Genomic DNA, 21309 nt, shown 5'->3' with positions numbered 1-21309 from the left:
CTGCCGGCAGTTCTGTCCATCTGCTCTTCGTTTCCTGCATCTCCTCTGCCCCCTTGGCCCTTGACTGCTTCCCATCCACCAAGGCCACCCTCCCCTCGGCTGGCCCCCAGGGAGAGGGTCCCAGACACCTCTCCTGAGGACAGTGGAGAGACTGAGACTCAGGTGAGGTGCCCCGTGCTACACACACTGGCCCAGGTGCCATGCTCACCCTCAGCCGGGGTCCACAGGCTCTGCGGGCGCTGGCTGGCCCTCCTGGCCTTTGCCCAAGTTTTGAGACCTCCCACCCTCAGCGGCTGGGCCTGTCCCGCCCCTGTGCTTCCTCCTAGCATCCTCTGCCTGCCTCAGCTTCTAACACCCCGGTCCTTGGGTTCATGGACACACACCCCCAGGGCCCAATGCCCTCTGACCTCACACAGGGCCTGTGGCCTCATGACCCTTGGGGTCCAGAAGCAGCTCAATAAATCACTGTGAAGCCACCTGCCTTCCCTTCCCTGACCAACCGCTGCTTCTGCTGGCAGCTGTCCCCACCCCGGGCCCCCGCCAGGCTGCCTCAGTCCAGGACCCACGCCCCTCCAGCAAGCAACTTGCACGCCATGCGTGCGCTTTCGCTTCCAACTCCAAATACACATCTCCAGAACCCAGCAGAGCTGAGGCCCGTGCCTGGGGACGTCTCTGCCAGCCCAGGGGATGGCAGTGTGCTCACTGACACACGTGTCTGAAGGGACAGGGACAGTGGAACGCTCACTGACACGTCTGAGGGGACAGGGACAGCGGCACGCTGACAATGTCTGAGGGGACAGGGATGGCAGCGTGCTGACACGTGTCTGAAGGAACAGGGACAGCAGCATGCAGACACGCGTATCTGAGGGGACAGGGATGGCAGCGTGCTGACACATGTCTGAGGGGACAGGGACAGCAGCGTGCAGACACATGTGTCTGATGAGACAGGGACGGCAGCGTGCTGACACATGTCTGCAGGAACAGGGACGGCAATGTGCGGACACATGTGTCTGAGGGGACAGGGACGGCAGCGTGCTGACACATGTCTGAGGAGACAGACACAGTAGTGTGCGGACACGTGTCTGAGGGGACAGGGACAGCAGCATGCTGACATGTGTCTGAGGGGACAGGGACAGCAGCGTGCTAACACGTCTGAAGGAACAGGGACAGCAGCGTGCTGACATGTGTCTGAGGGGACAGGGACAGCAGCGTGCTAACACGTCTGAAGGAACAGGGACAGCAGTGTGCTGACACGTGTCTGAAGGAACAGGGACGGCAGCATGCTGACACGTGTCTGAGGGAACGGACAGGACACGCTGATGCGTTCTCTACCATACTTGCCAACCTCTGACTGGTAATTGCCAAGACGCACATCAGGCCCACGCGCAGCTTGCATACTTAACCTGGGGCTTGCCGCTCAGAACATGCTTCACATGTGTCCCCAAGATATCCCCCTGCCACTTAGACATTGTGAAAAGTGATACACAAGCTCTCAAGTATGCACATGCTCACGCTCACACTTGCACACTCTCTCTAGGAACAGGGCCCATGTCTGCAAGAGTTTGTGTCAGTGACCCCGCCACAGGAGGAGCTCCGTGACTCTATGAAACTCGCGTTCCACACGTCCAAGCAGAGATTTTATTTACCACGTAGGAACGTACTGTTGTTGAGAAAGAACTAAATTATAGAATGAATAAAAGCTACCGTGCCTCCAAAGATAAGCATCTCATTACCTGCAGAATGAGTTCTTGAAGCTGGGACTGTTTCTGTTTTATTCTTTCAAGTCTTCTCTGTCTTTCTACCTTCAAAAATAAACCCCCCATATGGGAAGTCGTCACGACTTGTTTAACACAGGACGTTTCAAAACCCCCATCAACACAGCACCGCCCAAGCAAGCTCTTGCCAAAGACGTCGGCCCTGAATCTAAGGGTGGGGACAGACGGATCTAGAGAGTGGCAGGCGCCATGGGACACGGGAGTTTCTCTCCAATCTCAAAACGACACATTCTCCTCCTGTCTTCTCTGGTTTTCTGGATATGGTTAATAACGATATTAAAAAAAAATCCCACAAGCAAGGGTTCAGAATTTACCTACACTGGAGACCACGTCCTGACAGGGCCGACCACCCCCCGCCCAGTGCGCATCTGCAGAGCCCAGGCAGGCTGGACGGAGAGCGCACCAACATCAGATGGGAAGGGACAAGCCTTGACCAGACACCTCAGGACACGGAAACCACCTGTCCACCTGCTCCAGGCAGGCCCAGGGCAGATGGCACAGGCCCTGTCACAGGGAACAGAGCTGCAGACAGCGCTGCTTTAAGCAGACAGCTCACAGATAATCCCCAGGGATATCTGGGAGGTGACGGGCCAGGCCGTACCTCCAGGTTCTGACATTCCTGAGCCGAGTTGGTGGGCAGGCCGATCCACTTGATCTCCTTCTTCTCCTTGGAGATGATATTCATGGCCATGAGCACGTTTAAGGCATCGTAGACTCGCCGTCTTATGTTCTTCTGGTCATAAGCCTGGGAAGATGCGGGGGATCCCAAACGATCCGGAGCAGCTCACAGATCAATGCTCACACGTCAGACCCCGCACACACTCAGGGAAGGGTCTCCACTGCAGCTCGCACATCAATGCTCACACGTCAGACCCTGCACACACTCGGGGAAGGGTCTCCACTGCAGCTCATGGATCAACATACACATGTCTGACCCCGCACACACTCAGGGAAGGGTCTCCACTGCAGCTTGCACATCAATGCTCACACGTCAGACCCCGCACACACTCGGGGAAGGGTCTCCACTGCAGCTCGCACATCAATGCTCACACGTCAGACCCTGCACACACTCGGGGAAGGGTCTCCACTCGCCCGTGTGGTATAAACTCATCGCAGCAGCTCCCAGCATCACTCCTAAGACGTCCACAGACCCCGCATGGCTAATGACGTAGGGCGGCCGGGAGAGAGCGCGTTTCTGTTGGGGGAGGTCACCCGACACACGGCTGGAGCCCACGTGTGGGAACATTTGGGGACGATGGGGCGTTTTACCCACAAATGTGTGAGGAAGGGTCCTGCAGTTCTCAGGACTTCTCCACACACTTGCAGTCGTTTCAAATGGAGACGGAGCAGGCGGTGGCTGCCTGTGCACTCTGCTGCTCGGGACCCCGTGCGTGCAGCACACTTACGGACTCGCTGGGCAAGATGTGGTTATCGGCGGCACTGAACTCCGCCACCAGCTCGTCGGCCACCTCGTTGTAGGACGTGGTCCCCTTCCTCTGCACCTTCTCACAGACCTTCATGGAGAAGTGCCGCAAGCCCTTCCCGTTCTTCTCGCCCTTCCTGTTGCGTTTCCTGCGGGCACACCGGGGGAGGCAGCAGCCTTAGTGTTCGTGGAGCCGGCCGTAAGACGCACGCTCACCTCCAGGGTGCGAGTCCTGCCAATGCCAGAGCCACACGCAGCCGGGGCCCTGGCTCCACCTCAGCACAGCGGCAGGCGTTGACGTCTCCTTGCTTTGAAGACCAGAAAACCAACTTCGAAGTGTCCAGCCCTGACATCTGTACCTTTAACTCTCAGGAAAACAGGGCAAAAGTCCAAAAGGGCAGGACAGGACCAGCACCTGTCTGCTGCGCCTCAACACACCGAACACCTCTTACAGGATGCCGACCAGCGTCAGGAGTTAGGCGAGTTCTGCCACAAACTTAGGAACTTTCAGGGCGAATCTGAGGAAGCTGAGACGGGCCAGTGGGCATGCCACGCTGAAAAGCAGGGTGGCCTCAGGTCGGGGGCAATCCAGCATCTTGACTCTAAGTCACCACTCGGAGGAAGGGTCCTGACCTCCTAACCGGGGGGACTTCAGGGCTAATGGGTTTGCTCTACAGCTAGCCAGACATGGTTCTGCGGCTTTGTTTTTGTTTGTTTGTTTTTAGGGAAAGTCACACAGCTGACCTTCGAGTAAAATCGTCTTCACATCAGTTTGCGTTAGTGGAAGAAAGGATCTAACGGTGTGGTGGGCCATGCAGTGGGGCTGTCACTGAACAGCAAAGTCATGCATGGCTGCAGCGGGTGAAGCTGCAGAGAGACCATCGCATTCACACGACAGTCCTGAAATGCTATCCCTCAAGGCAGACAACGGGAACCTCAGTTACCCTGTGCTGAGAAGCCAGCTTCCTCCTCTTCCCACCAAGAGCTGACCACCTTCTACAGCGTAGCCGTCACCCCACAACCACAGGGGTGGCTCTCCCTCCCACTACAGTGTGGCCTCCACCCCACAGCCACAGGGGGTGGCTCTCCCTCCCACTACAGCGTGGCCTCCACCCCACAGCCACAGGGGGCTCTCGCGGCCCCCACAGCGTGGCCTCCACCCCACAGCCACAGGGGGCTCTCGTGGCCCCCACAGCGTGGCCTCCACCCCACAGCCACAGGGGGCTCTCGCGGCCCCCACAGCGTGGCCTCCACCCCACAGCCACAGGCGCCCCTGTAGCTGACTTGTCCTTCATAAGGAAGAGTGTGCCATGATGACACATCTCTTCCAGGCGTGCGGTGGACATTTCTTGATCCTCTGGCATGAGGCAGGCCCTGTGGCCAGAGAGCAGGGTTACCGTTCTGGCAATGTGCTTACCCGGCAGACCAGGGTGAAGGCTCTGAAGGCTGGTTCTGGGAGACAAAGTGGGCGCTAGGCGTGTGCGGGCTTCCGACCACGATCGTGCTGGGCGCCGCAGGCCGCTGAGGAGTACCAATCACCTACAGCCAGAAAGACAACCAGACAATGAGGATCCATCCCACAGGCGATGCTGTCATCTCATCATTTCTCACCGCCCACAGCCAGTGCTGAGCTTTACTAACCACGCACATCAGAAGGAAAGGGACAGTGTGAGGACCCCTCAGCACCTGGACTGCACCAAGAGCATCCAGCCCGCTCTGAACGCAGCTTTATTCCCATCAGCCTCAGGCAATAACATCCCCAGCCAAACAGAAGCACAGAAACATCAGGCAGCCTGATGGGCCGCCCACAGGGCACACACCTCAGGGCACGGCCTCGATGGGGTCACGCTCAATCTCATCGTGTGGGGTGTGTAAATCGGGCGTCCCAGGCATGGACCCCACGGGGGACCCCACACGCCCCCATCTCCCTCTCGGCCTCTCCTACTTTCCTTCCTTCATTGAAATGGACAGGACAGAACTCTCTCCTCCAGTGGTGCCAGAGAGAGGCCAAACAGGGAACAACTCTCAGAACAAAAGGGACATACGGTAGGACACGTGGGGCCCACCAGGTCATCCACGTGAGGGGAGCCCCATCCCGACAGCAGCTTTGTAGGGGAGCTGGGTACCCCAAGGGCAGGGGAAGGGAGGCAGTTGGTGCTAGGAGCAAAGGCAGGGCTCCCCGCCCCAAGGGACGCACACGGGTGAGCACAGCTCAGGGATGCAGCACGCAGCTGCCCCCCGCCACAGCATGTCTGGCACCAACCACCTGCTCCACTGAAGGACAGACAGCCCTGCTGTGTCTTTCCACAACAAAGATTGAGAACGTGGGTCCCATCAGTTAATAGTCAAACGTCAACACCAGGACACACAGTCATCGCCTTGCCCAGACAAGGAAAACCCCAGCTTCTCAAAGATCTTATTGCATGAGGATCTAAACCAATGAACTGAAATTACTCAGAAACACCATTTCTCAGTCACCACACAGCACAGGGCCAAGGGCTGGGTGGCCCCGCGGGAGGGTGGACCACAGCCTCAGGACTCAGTGCAGCCGCTGCCCGGGCTATTTCAAGCTGGATGCCCCCTCCAGTCCCCTTCTTAGTGGGATAAGTGTGTTACCTGCGCAGCCCTAATTCAGCTGACGGGGCACTCAGTAAATTCTCCCTAAGCCCAGGTCACCTGTCAATGTTAATGACCCACAAACCATGGCAAGAAAAACAGCTCCACCAGATTTCATCTTTTAATTCATATTTCCAGTGATGAAAGCTTCGTCACAGTTGTTCAAACCATAGGTCAGCCTCATTTGAAAGCCATGAAATCAAATAGCAAATTTTCTGAAAAATGACACAGGAGAGAGAAGAGGACAAATCTCCCTGAGGCGGGAACGTGCGTGAACTTCTGCTTCTGTCCAGTGAGTGTGTGACGGGCACGGGGGACCCCTCCAGCTGAGGCTCGTGTGCACAGTGTGTGCAGCACGGATCCGTCCCTAGGTTCCACCCGGACCCGCTGGCCACACTCTGCAGGGAGCAGATACACGACGCCAGCACTCCTGCAGCAGGCAGAAGCAGACGTAATTGGCCTCCCGTGCTTGCTCCCCCAGCAGAGGGCTACCTAACTCCAGACAAATGCCCTCCCTCTCGTCCTCGCCCTGAGTTCAATGTCGTGCAGCAAGCGTGGAAACCCAGAGGGCCAGGTGTGACCGCTCACAGGAGGGCCTCCCAGAAGATGGACAGGTGAGCCCCAGAGGCTCCTAGTGCCACGGGCCATCACCTGTGGCACTGACCTCTGCGGGTTTTCTCTCCTTTGCTGTTTCAACTATTTTACATGGAAATCTTGTCCCGAGGGGAACAGTCTGGGCCATGAGCCAAGTGCCCACCACCAGTCAGGGGAGGGGGCCCACAAGCCCCGGTCACGTCTTCACTCGAGTGAGGATGGAGCCTTGGCTCCAGGCAGAGCAGCCAGCCCTCATTTCTGACCCTGTGACATGCAGGATCCAGGAGCCATGTAAGGTGTGCGCTCCAACTCACAGCACCGGGATCTTGTGAAGGATGAATTACCTTTACAAGCTCCACCCAAAACAGCTTAGCATCACCGATTTAACTTCAGACTGATAAAGTTTAAGGTGCACAACAGAAAAACCTTTACATTAATTTTCCTCCCTACTATTTATACTGACAATAAAAACAGAACTGTTCCTATACTTGATGAGGTTTATTCCCAGCCTAAACCCTACTATAATACACAGTGCCCATAAAATAAAATTGTATGCGTCACAAAGTAAAACATAAAATGGAATAGTTTATACCAAAAGACATTTATTGAAAAGCTGTGATGTGCCGAATATGGCCTAGGACTTCCACACACTATCGCTTTCAAAACCACCACAGCAATTCTGCTAAGAAACTGTGGTCACATTTTCCTGATGGGCTGGGTGACGGGCAGCAGCTGCACACCCGCCTGGGGTGGTTGCCTGGAATGGGAGCAAGCTCAGGGGGCAGTAAACGCCCTCCTTTCTCACAGCCCAAGAGTAGGGATGACTTCAGCCTGACCAGCATTATGCCGCGAAGAGGGCCAATAAGTCTCACAGGTGGAGCTGATCATGGGTGGGGCACACAGGAGGGAGGGCGCCAGGCATAGTCCCAGGAGCACAGACTCGCCCTGGACCCTCCTGTGGGGCGTGACGGGAGGGGACAGGCAGGGACACGGCCATCCTGCAGAGCGCCAGACCCACCGTGAGCTCCGCATGGACACCACCCCCGTTTCCCAGGCAGGTAAGCAACGTCCACCATGATGAGGGTCAAGGCCACGCTGCCCTGGCCTGGGCTGGGTCCCACATTCCAGTCGCACAGACGGAAGCCCCAAGAGGGGGAGGACACACAAGCCCTGGGAAACCACCTGCACAGAGCCCAACGCTCCCAACATCTGAGCAAGGGGACCTCCCCGCCCCGCAAGCACTCCGCCACAGACCGCAGTGGCCGGCCTCCCACCCAGCCTCCGCGCGGAGCCCGGGGCCACCATCCCAGAGCCGCAGGCCGCCCGCCCGGCCTCACCACTTGCTGTGCGATGTTGACGTTGGACTGTCCGAACGTCTTTGGCAGGAGCTGCTTCCCGAGCGTGTTCACTGTGGACGGGTGGACGGCCACCAAGGACACAACACCTGCAACAAGCAGAACGCAGTCGGTTGTCTCCTGAATTGGGGTAAAGGCGACAGTTCCAGGACGACGCTGCTTCTAATTAGAAACCCACACTCCCCCACTTTCACCATTTTAGATCTGTGGTCAGCTGCCAGCACCTCTACGAGGCTTAATTCTCAGTTTGGGGGGACTGCATGGATGCTCACTCTCCCAGACAGCCAGCCCCTCTCCAGGCACTTCTGCATCCAGGGGCTGGGGGCTCAGGTGGCCCCGGGTGCATCGACCTGCTCTGAGCCCCTGTGGGGTGTCTGCCCACTGATGGAATATTCTGGTAGGACTACAAGACCTGGAGGTGACAGCTCTTAAAAGCCTACAATTCTCTGAAAAATACAGAATAGAATTTTAAAGTCAGAATTAACTTGTATCCCACCATTTCTCTATATTTTCACAAAGCTAGAAATCCAACAATCCCCTTTCCTTGAGAAGCGGAATCACATTTCTGCTTCCAGGAAGAATGCCCGTGAGGATGATGCCCCCTCCTTGGAAACAGATGACCTCAGGGCAAAGCCGAGGGAAGGCCCACGTGGGGAGGGGAACAATAACGGGTCAACAGGTGAGGCCCAGAGAGTCCGTGTGCCTGCACCGTCCTAGGGCCTGGGGATACAACAGTGAATGAAATAATAAAATATTTTATTTTACGTAATAGATAATAAAATATAAAATAGAGTAGAAATGAAAAAATTTCAAAATATAAAAATAAAGCCCTTGCCCTCATAGCCTCAGAGGGCTGAGAGAAAATAAGCAGAGGAAACACATAAAATGGGTGGCGGTTCCCCAGGAAAGAGAGCAGGGCACATGGCACCCACAGGAGGCAGGAGGCAGGTAGCTTGGCCCTGGAGAACCGGAACCGAGCAGCACGGTGCAGGGGAGCTCAGCCCACAGGCACAGAAGGGCCTCAACACCCACAGGGAAGGCTGGCGTCTGTGGCTTCTGCCACACGAGGGGAGGGGAGGTGAAGCCCAGGCTGGTTGTGCTGCCGGACCCCCCGGGTCTCCCCAGAGCCGAAGGGCCTCCTCCAGCCGGCCAGGGGCAAGCGGGGAGCCGGGCTTCTGTCCTCGCAGGGTTGGAGGTGGCGGCTCTGCGGGCGGGGCCTCCACAGAGGCCAACCTGGGCCGGCACTTCCTTCACAGCCCCGTTCAGAGTCGCGATGACGTCCAGACATCCAGCAAGACATCGTCTTCCACGTGGCTCCGGGAAGTCTCAGTGTTGAACCCTTTACAGTCCGTGCACTTTAAAGAACACACTTCTTCAAAATTCAACAGAGAATGGACTTGGCTCTACATGTGAACACTGAGTAATTTCTCTTAGTGACCTAAGGTGACGGAGACAGTCACCCCTCAGTTCCACTGGCTAAATGTTAGTATTTTTACCAACCAACAACAGATACTTAAATGCCTTTCTGTAGTTTATTTGCTTAGAGTTTCTTATTTTCCTCTAAAAATAAAGATTTGCATCTTAACAAAAGTAAATTTTTAAAATTGTTTTAGATATATGGAAAATATTTTAAAAGACAAAAATAAAGTTATTCTATTTTGCGCTGAGAGATTTGAAATAAAGTTAGGCAATAAAACATTTCCCTTTTTGGATTCTCATACAGATTATTAAGTAGTAAGTTTCCAGGAATACTGGATTGATTCATAAAAAAAGATAACACCGGATTTTTTCCAACTTGAAAATGATTCTCTAATTTTCAATGGACCTTCTTTGATAGAAGCTTGCAGAGTCACTGTCAGCATCAACAGTTCAGCCCATTCTTACAACACCGTATTTTAAAGCTTATTTTGCATGTCAAAGACATGAAGTCAGAACACGTCAGTCGACAGGACCAGGCAGTCATCCTATATGGCTAGACCCGCAGGTCTGGCCAGAAGACTGCCCACTCACTCCACAGCCAACATGACCCCCCAGGGCCACAGGCGCGAGACGACTCCCATTTCCTCCCAGCTGGGGTCTGGGCGACAGCAGAGCTGCGAGGCAGCAGTGGACGTGCCAGGGGTCCGCTCCCTCCAGTGCCTCTCCTTTGTGCTTTCATTGAGCGACAAATTCTTCAAACACAAGTACTGCGTTGCAGCCTGGCTTGCTCCAGGCACCTAGACTCCACTCCAGTGACCACGTCACCATAGCTGCCGAAGAGACTGAGCAGCAGAGCCACCTCGCAGCCCCAGTGTCCACATGGCAGCTCTCAGGTCGACAGGCACGTCCGTCCATTTCCCACATTCTCCACGCAAGACCATGGATCCAAGAACGACATGAGCACCGTGTGCGTGGGCCTTAAGATGCAGAAAAGGGTGTCGATGGCAGGCATCCTGCATCTCTGCTCACACTGTCTCAAGAACTTCAGGGTCAATGGAGAAGTCTAGCTGACGTCCTTCACACAGCGCCATGATCATGGGAACACGAACAGATGGCACAGAAAACGCCCTCGCTCTGTTACACGGATGCTGCAGCTGACATCAGGTGGGCCTCCTGCGGCCAAGCAAGGCTTTCTCTCAGGTGGACCCGCCAAATAGGACGCGGGTCCCAGGTGATCCGCCCCAGAACCACCACGCAGCCGCTCCACACACATGTACACACACCACAAACACGCACACACACCCCACACATGGATACACCCCCCCGCACACACACACACACACACACACACACACACACACACACACACACACACATGCTCCTGGGGCCAGAGCTGTCCCTCTCCCAGGTTCATGTCAGCTGTTGACTCGTCATCATCTGTCAACCTCAAGAATGGAACAGTATCTCATTTTTGGTTTAATCTGACCATAGAAATTAGAACACTTAACACATCTCCCTGATAAAGTCGTCGCAAACAGTCTCTTTATTGAGGGGGCAGGAACTAACATCTCACTAACAAGACAGGTTAAACTGAAACACAGCCTAGGAATCTACTCAACAGAAATAGTATTGTTTCAACCATAAAATGTGCTTTCATGCAAAATTCTGCTTTCATCAACAGAAAAAGGATTCTAAAAATATTACAGAAACACATTTTTGTAATTATGAATCGTATTCTGTTAATATAGGTTTTAAGATAAATTGTGAAAGCGTAAGATTTGGTGTTTTCTTGAAAATAATTTTAAGCAAACATTTTTAAATTTTCAGAACCTAAAGTTTTAAGAGTTACTATTTCGCCCACCATGCTATCAATATTCTGTCTGCTGACAAGGCCACAGGGCGCTACCGCGGCCTCTGCCCGCCGCCTCCTCACGGCTCTGCCACAGGCGAGGGCAGCTGCTGCCCCACGGGCGCCGGGGCGGCTCTCCTCTCAGTCCCAGGAGGAGGAGCTTCCTCCCTGCGCAGACAGGTCGCTTTAAACTCAGGAAGAATGGGCTCTGGGGGAGCTGCTCCATGGAGGGAGTTGGTCCTCGTGCATCCTGGGCAGTGACCCGCACCACTTCCCCTTGGGGCAGCGTTTTCCTCAAGCCCAGGAGCACGGCTCACGGGTGGGACATCGTCACCACACTTCAGGGACGGAGCAGCGAGAGCTAACGCCTCTCGCCGCATTCCGTGAGGGCTGCCACCGGGGCCGAGCAAGTCCCGCTGCTTCCTCCACAGTGGGCTCCACTCCCGACCGTGGCAAAAGGCCAGTTTGAACTTACCCAACACGCGTGTGCAAGCATGTGTGTGTGCGTGTGCATGTGGAGGGTACAGTTTCAAGAACTATAAAGAACACGAAGTTTTCAGTCACATATCACTGCCAACTTCTCACCCCTCCTGCCTCTGCACCCTGTTCTACAGCTGAAGACACTGAAGCAGGACACGCCACGCCACAGGGCCAGGTGCTCTCACCCATGAGACGAGGACGGCGATGGGCAATGCTCCAGGTGAGAAGAGCGTGGAGGCGGCCCTGCGGCCCAGAGCTGAAAATGTGACTGCACGCACCTGCACAAAGGGCTCAGAGTCTTCAGGAGAAAGACGAGTTCGTGTTAATCATCCACTGACAGGAAGGAGAGCTCCATCAGAGAGGGGCCAGGGAAATACGGGTGGCTCAGAAACTGCCCGGAATAGCCCAGCCACGGAAACCGAAGTCACGCCATCACCTGGAGCAAGTGTGTGCATCTCAAAACATCACAGGCACACACGCCGGAGTCAGAGTGTCCCCAACAGTAAACATGCACCAACACCCACCATGACATTCCTAACTGTCCTCACAGGCACAGGAGGGTCTCTCGCAGTGAGCAGGTTACTTGTATGATAAACAAAAATTTCTCAACTTGAAAAGGCAGCAAGTATGATGAAGGGCAGACAGACAGCTGCAGACCAGAGAAGAGGGCGCACCAGCAGCTGTGGCCCCAGGTCAGGTCTGAGCAGAGGACCGGGAGGGAGCAGGGTGTCGGGAAGGGCGCGTGGCGCCTGCCTGGCAGAGGCGGCGGCCTGAGCCCAAGCAGTGGCTCCCATCTGGCTGGAAGAGAAGGCCCATGCAGGAGCGGTGAGAAACAGGTGAGAAGACAGCTGGGCAGGGGCTCCCCCAGAGGAGGGGCGGGCGCAGGGCCCCCAGGACCAGGCAGGGAAGTGGACAGACTGCCAGCGGGTCGGGGCCGCAGGAGGAACGCAGGAGAGGAACACCGGTGAGGGCCATGAAGTCTGAACACTGACAGCTCCAAGCATTGGTGAGGATGGGGGGGTGACCGGGCGCGAGTGGCGCAGCCACGAGACCCAGCTCCCACTCCTGGGAGTGAAAGCCAACGGCTGCAAAGGGTCACGCGGCATCACGGCCACGAGCAAAGCCTGGCGCAGTCCCGACAGCCGCTCTTCGGGGCCCGTGGAGACCAAAGGCTGGCATTCAGTGCGTCTTTCTGGGAAATAGCTTTTTGAGTCTCGCAGGGGGTGATGGTCAACCCTGTGTGTCAGTCTGCCGAGTGCTAGTCCCCGGTCAACAAGCTGAACACCTGCCTAGGACTACCTACCTGACAGACAGATGGGATGGAGCACATGGATGAGAGGGGCAGTCAGACGACCTGGTCCTGCTCCCTCCACGGGGAAACCCCCAGTGCCCGGAACAGCATCTGGCTGCACATTCAGACGGATGGCAGCTCTGTTTGCTACAAACGAGTTCTCTGGAAGGAGACCCGCGGCGGCCTCGCCTGTGTGGGCGGGGCGAGGGCTGCGGAGCGGGGCTACCAGTGCCTTCTCATCCCCAAACCTGCTGTGAGGTGGGAGGGACAGGAGCCCCGAGCGCCTGGGGCTGCAAGGCCCAGCAGAACCACAGGCACAGAGGGAGACGCAGGAGAGCCAGGGAGGGGTGGCTCAGCAAGCCCCCCGCCCACCACGCGACTAGAACGAGCCCAGCCAGGAGGACAAGGGCAGCCCGGGCTTGGTGCCGGCACTCCAGGTGCAGACATGAGAGAGCTTCAGGACCAGTGACAGCAAAGGCAGGTCAGACAAGCGAGGCTGGAACATGCACAGGGCAGGACAAGGGGGCCGCAGAGCACCAGACCACGCCCAGAAAGGACACAAGATGTAAACGGCAAGGGAGCTAACACCAGAACACTTCAGTGGCGTCAGGAAGCTATGATTTTCCAATTCCTCCAATTCAGGTCCCTGGTTCACAATTAAAGCCAGTGGGATTTCAACACAGATTCGTTCATAAGAAACAAGACAGGCGCGTGCAGCCCTAAGTAACCTTACTCGGGAACATTCAAACCACAGCGAGTTCAAATAAAGGCCAGACCAAAGACTCCCATCCTTCACAGGGGAGCGCAGTTGGGATTTTTCATTATTACTTCTGCTTCATCATTTAACAGCACATGTGATGCCTGAAATTTTGGAAAATTTTTAATGTCCGAGTTACACTGAAACATTTCACTGGAGGAATCTGTGAATGCTACAAATTATCAAGATGAAGTTCACAAACACTGAATCCCTCAGTGAACGACCTCGGACAAGAAGAGGAAGAGGAGCAGCATCGGCAGAGAAGCAGGGGTCCCACGACGCCCCAGAACTGGAGAAACCGGGGGAGCACAGGCGGGCCGGCGGCCGAGTGGCTGGTGTGAGAGGAGATCGGCCGAGCCCTGGATGGGGCGAGAGCACAGTGGCCAGCACTCGGCCGTGTGTGAGGCTCCTCGGGCGGAGAGCCACCACAGGCACCAGAAGGGGACAGGACGGGCGTGGGTCCACCAGCCCGTGACACGCCGGGTTTGCTCAGGCATGCGGGGAGGGCCCCGAGGGCCTGGGGACCTGGTTCCACACGGAGGCGTGTGATGGGGAAGGAGAGGGCTGGTTCCCATCAGCGCTCACCAGCAACGGATGCACACGAAGGGGCTGGGACACGGCGAGACCAAGTAGGGGCCCACACCCATCTCAGATTCTCCAAGGTCACAGCAGGTGCCAAGGAGGACCTGCTAGGGCCTCGCTGCTGGAGTGAGAAGTAACTTTATGTATGAAGGTCATGAAAAAAACTACATCTAAGTGATCCCTAACCAGAAACTAAGTCCCACACCGCAGGCCTCCCAGCCTCCAGGACGGCTGCCAGACAAGGGGGATGTGACGCGGCAGCCACACACGCCCTCCCCTGCCCCACAGCAAACTCTGTAAGACGAAGCCCGCTCCCCAGGCCTCCTGGCGACATCACACGAGCGGCACCGATGGCCCTGTGCAAACATGGATCAGAGCTCCAGGCAGCGCAGACGGCACAGTCAGCCGGCTCGTACATCAGCTCGAGGCGCGTGCCCAGCACCACCGAGCCGGCACCTCCACGTCCTGGAGTTTACCTGAGGAATAACCGGCTAGGACCACATGTCTGCAGGTGTTCATCACGTGGAGCCTTTAGGAGGGAAAACGCAGACACAGGACCCTGGAGGAAGGGCTTCCACCGACCCGGCTCCACGTCCTCCCCTGAAGTCCAGGGATGCAGAGAAACACGGCTCCCGCGAGAGCTCCTGACTGGCGGAAGACACCGCTCCACCCAGCGCATGCGCCGCAGCCCCGTAGACTAGAGCTTGTTTCCGCGGTCGTCAGGGCGGCCACAGGGCAGATGCCTGGAGAGCCCCCAGCAGCCGTGAGGCGGGATCAACACAGCGACCTGTGTTTTCTTCTTCACAGTTTTCTACCTTTCCTGAATTTCTGCAAATAGTACGTAACTTACAAACCAAAACACACTCAGGCCTGACAAGTATCGTGGGTGCCATGTCTTGGCCATCAGGGGACCCAGGGGCCTTTGACAGCTGACGAGGGGCTTTCACATCAGGGAACCTCACACACACACCATGCTGGATTCGCTGGCTGACGCACACGCGTCCCCTGCACACGGCCTTACCTTTTCCAGGACTGAGGTTCTGGTCTATGAAGACCTTTAGCTCCCCGTTGGCTTCAATTAGACCGGCCTGCAAAAGGCAACAACAACATCAATAAATATGTGACATGGAAGAGGACACAAGGCTGAGGCTGTCAGCGAGCATCCTCGTAAGAGGCTGGCGAAAAGCAACACACTCAAGACACAGACAATCACCTTCAGCAAACGAGGGCAGGGGGCCCAGGACGCCCCGGCCTGGCGCAGGAGCCAGTGGGGCCTTGGCCCCGAGTTACTTGAGTGTGATAATCAGCTTAAAAAGATCACTCGAAGATTCCAGCTTGAAGGCTTAGCCCTTGAAACACTAAGGAAATACTGCTTTTACTTGAGAAATCGGCACGTGCGTTTTAAATGGCAGTGTCTGAGGCTGGCCGAGGCAGACCCAGGTGGACATGGAAGTTCATTCAACCGCCTTGAAGGCAATCTGGCAACTCGGCCTGAGGACAGGCGGGGCTTGCACCTGGTCAGAGCCAGCGCAGGGATGCCCCTGAACAGGGAGCAGACGTGCCTCCGCGCACAGGAGCGCCAGCCTGCGCAGGCAGAGGGCTCCATCCCTCCCCTCCCCTTAGCAACCGCGGGATGCCCGATAGCCCAGCACCCCCACCTCGCAATGCTGTGCCCACACGGGTGTGCCAGGCAGGGCTGGTACAGTGGGGCCCACTAACGGTACCAGGCACACGTCAGGTCAGATGAAGGGCAGCACACGCCAACACAGCAAAGTCTGGGCACTGACACATCACAGTGACCCTCTCTAGGTCCAAAAACAACTGGTGACCTGAGTTCTGCTTCTGTTTTTCTGGATCCTCATCAGGAGAATTCACACTCATAAACCACCACGGGCATGGTGCAAGGTCAGCACTGGGTTTGTGCGCTGCCCGCTTTCCCACATCTGAGGACCATGAGTTTCCCTGCTCTCCACTGAGCACCGGGAAGAGCGTCAGCACCCACAGCAAACACCACCACGGTGTCATGGAGGCCCCGATGGGCACGAAACTCAAGCCTCCCAGCCCCTGACCTGCCACCAGACACCACACGTGTGTGCACACATACACACACATGCATGCAAACACACTCCCATGGATACACACCCACACACACCATATACATACACACACCCGTGCAAACACATACAGATAGAAGTGCACACACCTGTGCACATAAACACACCCACACACACCATACACACACATGCCTATGTATGCAAACACACATACACTCATGGATAACCACGCACACCATACACACCCACGCACACACACCTGTGCACATAAACACACATACACTCACGTGGATATGAGTGTATCCACACACACATATGGATACACACCACACAGACCCTACACACTAACTCGTACACATGCACACACGTAAACATACACCTACACTCGTACACATGCAAATGTACACACCTGCACATAAATATACACACATGTACACAAACGATGAGACAGCTGAGTGGACCTGGGCAGACGAGCCTCCCCTCCCTCAGGTCGGGGCCTCCCACCACCAGGGACCAGGGCAGCAGGCTCCAGAGAACAAGCCCCCAGGAGACCCGGGGACCCAGCATGCAGGGGCTCACACCCATGTACACAGTCACTTCGCACACGTGCACCAGAGCAAGCGTTGAAACACAAGCTCACGCGCCCGTGCCGCATATCTGGGTTTCCCTCCAGGACGCTGGGCACGAGGCCAGCCTGTGAAGGCCCCGAGCACAGCTCCCAGCCCGGCCTGCTTCTCCAGGAAGCCAGGGCCTCTTCCAGCTTCTATTCTCTTCCGCTTTGGGTGAAATGTCAGTCCCCAGGGGCCCAGTGGAGGCTGGAGCCCCCGTCCCAGGAGGAGCCGCAGGCCTGTGGCTTCCAGGAGAGACATCCTCCGGGCGCACACATGGCAGCGACCAGCCTGGAGCACACACATGCACAGCCCCCCAGAGACTGGCTGTGGGAGACGGCCCACCTTGGGCCCCGCTCCAGGTGGGGACGGACTCACTGCGTCCACAAAGCACACAAGAAACCAAACACACCCAAATGCATAATCCCACAAGAAATCGTGGCAACACATCCTGACCCGCTGACGTGACCTGGGATGGAGATCAGGGCCATGCGGCTGAGGGGCCACCACCAAGCCTCAGGGCCCAGCAATGCCAGGTGGGCTATTTCTTGGACTCTCCAAAACTCCAACCTCCCCCCAGAAAACGAGGAAACTTAGGGCCTGCCCACGAGGACGATCACAGACAGAAGATCACCTAGGGACCTGATGCATTCATATTGCCCTGTTCTGAGCCTCCAGCCAGGAGGTGGGTGAGGATGGACTTTGTGCTGACCGTTTGGGCCACTGGCAGGTGGAGCAGGACAAGCAAGCATGCCTGGCCAGGAGGACAGGACCAGGCAGCCGGGCTCAGCAGGGTGTCCAGCTCTTGAGTGAGGAGCCAGCGTGATGCTGGTCCCAGCAAGTTCCTAGGGACACAGGCCCAGAGCTCCCTGGAGCCACAGAACGCTAGCTGCCACAGAGCAAGGACCCCACTGTGGCCGGGAAGGACTGACTAAAGCCATGCACCTGAAAGAGGCAAGGAGACAGCCCGGGTCACCCTCCCGCTGGATGACAGCCCATCAGATGGTCTGGCTCCCACAGATCTCGCAACCCCCAGAATTCATCAGCTCCACACAAGATGGCTCTGACGACTGTCCACCATCCTTCACCACCAGAACTGACACACGAGTGGATGGCTGGCGGACAGTGGAGTCAGCAGCTGCCGACTGTGAAGACTCAATGAGAACAGGGGCTGTTACTGCTCCTGGAGGTCTGCCTCAGTGCAACCGGGCCTCTGTCTGCCCCACCCCATCACAGGGCCACTGCGGCGTGCTGCTCCATGCGCTGGTACACTGACCATACGGTAATCAGCATTTCACATTAGCCGAGGAGGCTGCAAATCACCTGCCATCAGATGGGAGCCTCTGGCACGTGGCAGGAGCCGCCAGATGTTTCTCGGTCCTGCTCCACCTTCCGGTCAGCCCCAGCAAGGACATGACCCTGGCAATCACTGGGCAACCCAAACCTGGGAAGCTCAAGGTCCCGGGAGCTCACCCCCATCACTCCGCTGGGACACACAGCCTGACTCAGACGTGTCAGTCAAACCTGCTCTCTCTGGGGCAGAAATGCTTTAGCTTCCCTCAGCCACACGCTTCTCGCACTAACTGCCCAGTCACTAGACGGGCCAGGAGCGCACCGGCATGGCCCTTTCCACAAAAGTCTGAGAATGGATAAGGAGGCCCGTCTTTCTCTGCAAGCCTCGATTTTATGATCTAAGGCTGAAGAGCAATGGGAAGATAAAAGCACAGGAAATAAAGGAAGACAGCTGGTGAAGAGATAAGAGAACGAAGCAAATCCACACAAGCGCGAAACTAGAGACAGAGGCCTTCACGCCCACAGTTCCAGCCACAGCTGCACTCGAGCAGCCTTCCTGCTCCTGGATCCCAGAAGATCCGTAAATGCACCTGCTCACGCTCATTAAAACTACATTCTGTCCCTCAAACTCCAAGAAGAGCCTCAGGTAGAAAAGCAGGCTGGAATTTTGAAACCCACACCTGCGTCTGGTAACTCCATTGACCCTGGTCAGCAATGCATCTCACGGTTCCCATCAGCCCTTTGATCTCGACAGCGAGAACCCATTGACACACGGGGCGTGCAGCAAAGCGGAGTCGACTTCCGGGCGGGCTTTCTCAACAGCAACTCGACCGCCTCTCGGGCCTGGACAACACTGGCCCAGGGCTGTCCTCACTGCAGGGTCAGCGTTGCCCTGAGGACACCCAACCCACAGGCGTGACTTCCGGGGCTGCGCTGCTTCTGAAAGAGGCCCCCTCTGCAGAGTTGTCGCGTGAACAAAGACAAACCCAGCCCAGCAGGAGCGGGAGACCACAGGGCGGGAAGTCTGACTGGAAAGGAAGCCGAGCTGCTGGCGACCGCTGTCCTGACCCCACCTGGGGCAGTGACCAGCTCACCCCAAAGCACGTTTTATGGGCACAGAAATCATCTCTATTTGACAACACTCTGTGTGTCGAATCACAGAGAACATGCAAGCTTGCTTCTCCACCGAGATCAGAAAACAAAAACGCCGCTTTTGTTCACAGATCATTTGAAGAACGGCAATGCAACAACCTTCCAGAAACCAAGCCTGGAGGACGGTGACCTTCCTAAGACGGAACCAGCAGCCCACAGACCCAGGCGGCTCGAGGAGGGACGAGCACCCAGCCTCCAGGAGGCCCCTGCCCACCCATCCTCTCCCTCCCAAGTCGGCTCTGGCCCGTGATCAGATGGAGACCACGGGAACGGCAGAGTGTGACCCGGGCTGGGTCACTGTCTTTCTGGACTGCTTGCTCAGGGAAGCTGGCGGCAGGTGGAGGACGCTCCAGTGGCCCCACAGAAGGTGGCGTGGTGAGGCACAGGCGTGCTGCCCATGGTCTCCTCAGAAGCAGGCTCTCCAGGCCCCCAAGCCTTCGGAGGACGGCAGATCTGGGCGACATCTTGATGGAACTTCCCAAGTGAGCCACCCCCAAATTCCCAATCCACAGACCTGTCTTGGGGGGATGATACGTGTTTACTGTTATTCTGAGCCACTGAACTTTGGGCTCATTTGTTTCACAGTAATTGATAAGAGTGGTTAAAGGTTTTCCCTAGAACATAAAAAAGCCCTTCTTTTCCTCAAACCAAGTAGTCACAGAACGTATTTGCAGACGCTATGTGCAGCTTTCCTGATGTCACAGGACTGACTGCAAACTGCCAAAGAAAAATGGTCATGACCAAAATAACTTACCTATGTCTCCTGATCTCAGATAGAGACCCATAACAACACTGTCGAGTCGTCTCTGTGAGGAGCGAGACCCCAGGAATGAGTGAGCTGTGTGGCACCTGGTCAGCCAGGTGGGAGGCTGCTCCGAAAAGCAGGACCGCTTCTGACAACTGAGGAGTTAAAGGTCTTACAGGAAAACATCAGAGTAGGACAGATCCTCGAGGTCGACTGGCCTCCACCAGGACTCAACCACACCAGTTCCCACCCTGATTCGTCCTAAACCTAAACACCAGAGACACTGCACCACACATTTCCCCAAACCCAACCCAAATCCAAGGCTCCCAGCACACTGCTTCTAAGTCTGCTCTCTGAAGATGACAGAAGTCATTCGCGGGCCTGAAGAGCAGAGACGAGCCCGCCTGCTGCAGGCCACGTGTGGCACAGCATCACTTTTGTCTCCACCATCCGCAGGTGCACAGCCCCCAGGACAGAGCCTCCTGTGTGCACAGTGGCTGGTGCACGGGACACAGCTGTGGTACTGTGGCACAGGCCCCAGCCCTGCGAGAACACAACACTAGGCGAGATGGAACCACCGTGACAACATGGAATTCAGGAGAGAAGCTGGTCTGTCTTGAACCCACACGAACTAACTCAGGGACACGTGGAAAGGTCATCAGCATTGTCGCCCACAGAATCGCAGCTTCAGCCTTCTCATCATGGTGTTCCCTGAAACACCGCCCCTTCGTGGAGCATGTCCCCAAAGGACAACTGGAAAACCTCAGAGACCCCACTGTCGATGACGGTGAGGTGCAAGAACCGACTAAGCCTGGTTAGAAACACTGTCGTCTCTCCTGAGAGCTCACTCCTGCCGTGCAATCCCCGTGTGGGCAACGGTAGGACAGCCCACTGACGTCCTGACTCTGGCCTGTCACTGTCACTCACTGCTCTCCACCTGCAGGGAGGACACCCACCCCCACCTCTGCTCCCTGCTCGCTGCACCGCGGCCCAGCGCCCCATGGCTGGTGTGACCCTGAGTGAGTCTGAAGTCCCGCCTCCATCCTTCCTGCAGCACCAGCCCCCCTCCTGACAAGGATCACAGCTGGACAGGTGAACCTTTAAAGATCCACGGGGTGAAGGGACTAGGGGGCCCTGATGGGTCCTGAGGGGGTCCTGCAGACTTCCTGAGGGCATCCTGTGGAGGTCCTGAGGGGGTCCTGATGGGGTCCTTTGAATGTCCTGTGAGTGTCCTGACAGGGTCCTATGAGTGTCCTGTGAGGGTCCTGTGGGGGTCCTGAGGGTGTCCAGACAGGGTCCTGCGGGTGTCCTCAGGG

General features: G+C 56.4%; 1 protein-coding gene across 8 annotated transcripts in view; it reads right to left on the bottom strand.

Moving 5' to 3' along the window:
• The window catches only part of TFDP1 (transcription factor Dp-1), a 44011-nt gene that overhangs the window by 9074 nt on the left and 13628 nt on the right, over nt 1–21309 (bottom strand). For all 8 annotated transcript variants that reach the window (XM_044779649.2, XM_044779648.2, XM_044779647.2 and 5 more), the window contains 6 exons: nt 15163–15229; nt 7746–7852; nt 4616–4737; nt 3182–3347; nt 2377–2520; nt 1734–1802 (listed from right to left, as the gene is read on the bottom strand). In XM_044779649.2, coding sequence (XP_044635584.1) covers nt 1734–1802; nt 2377–2520; nt 3182–3347; nt 4616–4737; nt 7746–7852; nt 15163–15229 — 675 coding nt within the window. The remainder of the gene's footprint in view (nt 1–1733; nt 1803–2376; nt 2521–3181; nt 3348–4615; nt 4738–7745; nt 7853–15162; nt 15230–21309) is intronic.

The sequence above is a fragment of the Equus asinus genome, chromosome 11, assembly GCF_041296235.1.
Source record: "Equus asinus isolate D_3611 breed Donkey chromosome 11, EquAss-T2T_v2, whole genome shotgun sequence".
NCBI lineage: Eukaryota > Metazoa > Chordata > Mammalia > Perissodactyla > Equidae > Equus > Equus asinus.
This window is presented reverse-complemented; position numbering and strand designations above follow the sequence as displayed.